Source organism: Bison bison, unplaced genomic scaffold (genome assembly GCF_000754665.1).
Source record: "Bison bison bison isolate TAMUID 2011002044 unplaced genomic scaffold, Bison_UMD1.0 scf7180017864371, whole genome shotgun sequence".
Taxonomy (NCBI): Eukaryota; Metazoa; Chordata; class Mammalia; order Artiodactyla; family Bovidae; genus Bison; species Bison bison.
This window is the reverse complement of record NW_011494943.1, coordinates 10,048,226-10,054,831: the sequence shown is the minus strand read 5'-3', so window position 1 is coordinate 10,054,831 and position 6,606 is coordinate 10,048,226. Positions and strand designations below refer to the sequence as shown.

Here is a 6,606-nt window from a genome sequence, read left to right as displayed (position 1 = left end):
AAATCAACCGTATTATTATTATTAAGATTATTAATAAAGATTTTTCTTCAAACCAGGACAACTCTTTTTGATTGGCCGGCCCCCTGGGCACAGAGGGGAGAGGGCACAGAGGACCAGGACAGGCAGCTTCTTTCTCCTAGGAAGCCAGATGGCCAAGGGGAGTCAGAAGACCCTTCTGGGAGAGATTCTAGTACCCCCATCCTCTCCTCCATCCCGCCTCTGGAGTCTGGAGGCAGGGCTCCTAGCCTGCGGGTAAGGTCTGTGAAGTTAGCGGCAGTCTACCCCCGCAACTGGCCGCCGCTCAGCAGTTGCTGCCCTTGATGGGGCCTGACGGCAGGCAGTCCCTAGCCTGCTTCCCGCCCCGGGATGAGACAGAGCCAGCTGGGCGGTTGAGGCTGCTGCACTCGGGGCCAGCCATGGTCCCAAGAACGGAGCTGCTTAAAGGTAAGCCCCGCCTGCGCCACCCCTGTGAGTCCCCAACCCTGGCCGGAAGGGGCGGTGTGAGTGGCCACCACCCTCCACCACCCATTCCTGTGAGAGGCGGGTGAACTGGGAGGAGAAGCAGCAAAATTCAAACCAACAGCCTGAAAGCCATGGGCTGGGAGCTGCAATGGGGGGGCGGCTCCAAACCCAACCACAGTGCCCCCTCCATGTCTCGCCAGGACTGCGCTCTTCATTTTTCACAGCGCCAGATAATTTATTTCAGGGCGATTACACACACCAGAGGGGCACGAGCTTAAATGCCGACATATTAATTTTCCTGCATACGAGCCTTTACGTCGGTGGGACTGGGGACCGTGCTCTAGGGGAGCTGGGGCTGTGCGATCCCTCTGCATGCCACGCTCTGCTAAACCCCCTTACCTCTAATTGCTTGCTCACCAGACTGTGAGAAAATAATTGCCACTATAAATTTTCCCTCCTTCTCTGCATAAAATATTCAGAAAACCAGCACTTAAAAAAGGAAGGGGGAGTGCTCCTGAAATAAGAGCAGCAGGGCATCACAGCTGTGCTGCCCACTTCTGGGCGCCTGGCTATGTCCCCCCACTGACCCCCATCCCTGGGGACTGGGCGGCAGGGGCAGGCGGGAGCCCTCACCCCCAGTTTAAAATGGGGAGGCTCAAAACATTTCCAGGAAAAGTCAAGGGAGCGGTTCCCCAACCCCGACAGTTCTGGGCAAACCAGGGGCTCTGGGAAGCCTTTTCAGGGTCAGACACTGGAAGTGGTCTTCCTGGCCCGCCAGAGCCATCGTCCCCCTCCCAAACAAACCTCTTCCCACCCTGGGACTGAGCTGGACCACAGTGTGGGGCATGAAGAGTTAAATGTTCCCAGTTAGGAAAGACCTGGAACCTGAGTTCCTGCGTGGGGCTGTGAAAGGGGCACATGGGCACCTGGGAAGCAGGGCAGGTTGAGACAGAGTCCGTTGTCTGCCGAGGAGACTCCTGTGTCCTGTGTGTGCAGGCTCAGTGGCTAAGTCTGAGTGTCTGACAATTCAGCGATCCCGTGGACCGTAGCCCCCCATCCTCCTGTCTGTGGGATTTCTCAGGCCAAGAGTATTGGAGTGGGTTGCCATTTCCTTTTCCAGGGGATCTTCCCGACCCAGGGGTCAAACCCATGTGCCCTGTGTCTCCTGCTTGGCAGGTGATTCTTTACCACTGAGCCACTCTGTCCTCTCCCAGTCGAGGGCCAGGGCGGATGCAGTGTGGCTGCACTGCCGCCTGGCGGCCTCTCCCTTCCCTGCAGCGTAAGTCAAGTCTGCTGACCCTGAGCTGGCATAGGAGCCCCACTCTCCTAGCTGGGAGGTCACCCCAGAGTGTCCTGGCCCTTGGCATCATCCACATCTCGTAGCACAGAGAGGAGGACAAGAGGAACAGGGAAGTAACACCCCCATTGCTGGCCTGTGGGGCCTGGAGGTGAGAGATCCCCAAGAACGAGGGGCTGACGGCCTTCATCAGAGGGCCACAGCAGAGCCCACTTGGGCCTGGAGAGGGGAGGGGAGCAGGTTCCCTGAGGCTGCGGGGCCGAGATCCCTCCCGGGAAGCCACCGCGGCAGCCCATGTGTCAAAGGGGAGCTGTGTGGCAGAAGGGGCTGTCTCTGGCTCGCTGACCCCCGCCTCGTCCCTATGGAGAACCGCTAGGCAGCCTCAGCTCGGGCAGAGGACAGAGGGAGAGGCTGCAGAGAGGCGGGGGCAGGAGGGACCCCAGTGGAGAGAGCCGCAGCCCCCGCGCCATGATGCTCCGGGCTAACACCTGCTCAAGCGACCAGCTGAGCAGGAGGGTGTGGAGGCAGGAGGCGACCTGGAGCCCCCACACAGGGCTGGGGGCTGCTGGGTGCAGCCCAAAGGGCCTTCCTGGGTACTGCCCGGCCACCTGCTGCCCAAGCTCACTAGCTCCCACCTACAACCCAGAAGAGATGAGGCAGGACCCAAGGCCAGTGGGGACGTTCCAAAAGTGGCTTTGGCTCTGGAGAACAGTAAGCCAGGGAAGCCAGGTCACAGGTGGTCTGGCCCATGTGCCCACCCTGCCGGGGGTTGGTGTAACCTGGCACAGCCTGGCCAGGGGCTCCCACTTCTGGGGTAGAAGCACCCCAGGGACCCCCTCCCAGCACCTGCAGGGGCTGCTGTTCCTGTGCTACCCCAATCCCCCCCAATCCCAGCTCTGCATCCCCATTGTGGCCCCTCTATCTCATTCCCACCCTAGGAAGCGTCTCAGGGCCCTGCTCGGAGGCCCTCCCACCACAGTGAAGCACGTTCCTAATTGTTCCAGCTGCAGGAATAAAAGGTCACCATTGTCAGCATAAGTGTCTCTCGGCCTATTAGGCAATAGTCTTTATGGAATTTTCTAGGCTAAATGTTCCCAAATCTTTTCACTTGTACCTGGTATAGTATACTACTGAGAGAGATGAAACCAAGAGTGGGGGCGGTGGTGGTGTCCATTCACCCCTGGGAATTATCAACTCAGCAAACCAACTTCTCAGCTTTCCTATTGCAATGCCCCGATGAAGAGCCACAGACATCTCACCCACGGTCTTCTCACCCAGCCCTCAGGACCCGGGTCTTCCCCGAACACTTGTGTGAGGCCCCTGCGCAGAAGAAGCCTTTAGCCTTGAGAAGGAGACTCTGCTTTAATGTCTGCTCACGTGCGGGGCATGGAGTAGAGCATGGCCGCCTTGCCCCACTCGGCCTGAGGCACCAGGAACCCCTCTTTGGGGACAGGCTCCACCAGGAACTCCACGCGGCCATCTTGGCCAGGCTCCGCAGCTGCCACTGCCAGGCCCACTATCCGATACCGGTTGACGAAAGCCAGGCCCAGCAGCCTGGGCCTCCCTGGCTGCGAAGGCCCGCTGCTGGGAGAGCCACCTTCCGATCCTCGGCAGCAGTGGATCCGGAAGCACCGGACGCGGGGAAGGAGGTAGGCCCAGTGGAGAGTACAGCTGAGCCGCAGCCCGGCGGGGCCGCCCTCCCGCTCGGAGGCGAACGGCTGCCAGCGCACATGCGAGACCGTCACGGCCTGCACCTGGGGGAGCGGGGTCAGCAGGCTGTTGGCATCCACCACCTGGCAGAAGAGACAGGGCTAAGGTCAGCCTGGGAGCCTAGAGAAGGTTGGGGGGGTGCCTGGCCCTGCATGGTCCCAGCCATGGCACCTCTGCCCCAGCTCCCCTCTGAGCCAGAGGAGAGGGCTGGTGGGTGTCTGGCCTCGTCTGCAAGGGGCACAGATGCCCCGGCCAAGCTCCAGCCAGGTCCCTGGGATGCCTCACCTGGAGCTCTCCAAGGCGACAGATGAAGTTCTCCTCCTTCTGGCTGCCCGGAGGCCGGGAGAAGTTAACAAAGAGGTCCTGTAGGAGGCAGCCCCGCAGAGTCACTTCGTAGCAGCTGGGAAAGACAGAGAGAGACCAGTCATAAGGAGCCTCAGCCCGGCACCTGCAGGCTGGCTGCTCACAGAAGCCCGGAGCCACAGGGAGGTCCATCCCACAGTGGACCCTGTGATCAGTGGGAAACCTGGACCTCAGCCCTGACCGTGATCGTGACCTTTCCCAGCAAGCATCCCTGGGCTTGTGTCATTAAGCTGCCTGAAATCTGGGAGGACCGGCCCATGGCCCCTGCTGCTGCTGCTGTTGGGACACCTATATCCCTGCAATTCTGCGGTTTCTCAGTGGAGGGCCCCTCACTCTCCAATCCTCACCATGGTGGTGTGGCCATCCTCTGCTGGGGACTCAACAGGAAAAGAGGGGGGACTCACCGCTGGACCCAGCCCCCACTGAGCTGCTGGCCGCAACGGCCCACCCATTTGGCCAGCTTGGTTGGGGGCACCCGGAGGGGTCGGGGACTGCGCCTTGAGCTCGTTTCTGCTGGAGGAAGAGACACAGAACTTTAACAAGGGGAGTCCAAAGGAAACGGCACTGGGAGGTGTCACTGAACAGGGAGCTGGGGGCCCCCCAAGATGCCCTGGTAGCCCCAGTACTCAGCCAAATGGACTGAGGCCTTGGGGAATAGAGAACAGGGAGGAGAGAAGGGAAGCTCGGGGATGGATGCCCAGGACTGGTCCGAGGACATCCTCCCACTTGGGGCACTGCTGGCAGGAGAGCTGCCACGGGCCCACACGTCCAGCCCCACGCCACAGGGCCGCTGTGGCCCAGAGGCTCCCACTCAGAGGCGGACCCCCAGGCCAGGCCCGGCTCAGAGCAGCACCTGGACCCTGGCCGCCTCCACACCCCTAGCCTCCTCCTCCCCGACACGCCCCGAGAAGGGAGAAGCCTGTAAGGAAGGGAGGCGCCAACCACGTCCACCCACCGCTCAGCACCGAGATGCCTCCCACATGACAGCTGCCCGCGTCCCCTGTGGTGAGCTCCAAAGCCACCCCCACCGCCGAAGGCCCTTCCAGCTTGTACACCAGGGACACGAAGATCTTGGGTGGCACTGGGACCTGCAGGGAGAATAACCTGGAGAAGAAAGGTCCAGAGATGAGAGGCTGCGGGGAGACTACTGGAAAGCCAGCGCTGCACTAGGTCCCAGCCGCCAACTTCTCCCTCCAGGACGGGGAGGAGGGTGGGCTGCTGGGCGGAAGAGGCACGCAACAGCATGCAGGCAGCTGATGCTACTCTCCTGGACACTCGAAGCGGTGAAAACTGGATGTTGCATGTTCTTCACAGAGTAAAACAAAATCCCAGTTTGTCCTCCTTCTGGCCTCTGCTGCCCACCTGCCCGGTTTTAGCAACTGACAAGGATGATGGGGGCAGCTGATGGGCCCCAGGTCCCAGCCCGCCTCACTCACCTACCTCACAGCCACGTTTCCAACCTCGGGCGGAATCAGCCCTCGGATGAGCAGAGAGCTGCCCCCGTTCCAGGCGTCCTCCAGGCAGCAGTGCGTCTTCACCCAGCCCTGCCCGTCCCCTTCCAGCCTGTGCTCTCCAAACAGGGGCTGGATCTCCTGGGCGCTCGGGTGGTACCAGGGCCCCACGGCCTCCTCCTGAAGGGTGAGGCAGAGGTGGAGGGGCACTGGGGGCAGACGGAGCTATCACACCCAACGCCCCTCCCACCAGTCCCAGGGGAGGCCCAAAGGCCGGAGAGAAGGCAGCCCCTTCACCCAGAAGCAGCCACGTCCAGGAAGCCCCTGGCCCCCAGCCACCCAGAGCAGGACCCACACACCTGGCCATAGTAGACTCTTCGAGTCCCCATGCCCAGGCAGAAGGAAGTGACAAAGGGCAAGGAGCAGATGCTGTGTGTGGGCAAGTAGCGTTCCAGCAAACTCCAGAACCTACGGAGAAATGCATGGAGGCTCAGGTCCCCAAGAGGGCACTGCAGCGCCCCGAACTCACTCTCATGACCCTAAGCTTTCCTGCACCCCTTACCAAGTGACCTCGGCCCCCACTGAGCGTCTGTACGAAGTGGTCCCTTGGGGTCCCCAGTTTTCATCCTTCCTGTGTAACTGGTCTCAAGGACCCCCAGGAGCAGCCAGGGCAGCTGAGCCCCATGCCTTGTCTTAACCCCCACTCCTCAACCGAGCCTGGCCAGAACCTGGGGAAATCACCTGAGACCCTCCCTGCCACTGGCCACACCCAGGCCCTGGGACTCCAGGGACTCACTTGTCCTGGTTCTGGAAGAAATTCCCCTTCTCCAAACACTCGTACACCCAGCCAGGCGCAAACAGGGCCGCCGAGAACCCGTGCTTCCGAATCAGCTCCAGCGACTGGGGAGATAGGAGTCAGGGAGATGCCCCGGTGCCAACAACTAGAGTCCACGCACAGGATGAGGGGCTTAGGCAAGGGGCAACCTCCGGGGCTTTAGGGTTCATCCCTGAAGTTCCGCAGCTGCCCAGAAGAGGGCGCGAGGCGGCAGGGAGGCGCGGAGGGAAAAATCCGAGGGGCAGGGGTCTGTACGCGGGGCGCCCACAGGAGACACGTCTCGCTCTCTCACTACACTTCGTTCTATTATCAGACTCACAGTGGGGCGGAGAGAATCTTCAGTTATTGGATTAATTTATTCACTTAAAAGCTTAATTAATGAGTTGAGAACGTCCCCGCGGCACCTGGGAAGGGCAGGATTGACAGCCTGGGGACGGGCTGATTCCCTATTTATCCCACACCAGGTGCGGCGGCCCCCCCCCCCCCCC

General features: G+C 61.0%; 1 protein-coding gene across 1 annotated transcript in view; it reads right to left on the bottom strand.

Moving 5' to 3' along the window:
* Positions 1–3,102: 3,102 nt before the first annotated feature.
* ENGASE (endo-beta-N-acetylglucosaminidase) overlaps positions 3,103–6,606 on the bottom strand; it is an 8,837-nt gene continuing 5,333 nt past the window's right edge. Inside the window, exons 8-14 of the mRNA XM_010856276.1 lie at positions 6,080–6,183; positions 5,643–5,751; positions 5,273–5,463; positions 4,788–4,936; positions 4,237–4,345; positions 3,755–3,869; positions 3,103–3,552 (exon numbers count right to left, since the gene is read on the bottom strand). Coding sequence (XP_010854578.1) covers positions 3,133–3,552; positions 3,755–3,869; positions 4,237–4,345; positions 4,788–4,936; positions 5,273–5,463; positions 5,643–5,751; positions 6,080–6,183 — 1,197 coding nt within the window. The 3' untranslated portion in view covers positions 3,103–3,132. The remainder of the gene's footprint in view (positions 3,553–3,754; positions 3,870–4,236; positions 4,346–4,787; positions 4,937–5,272; positions 5,464–5,642; positions 5,752–6,079; positions 6,184–6,606) is intronic.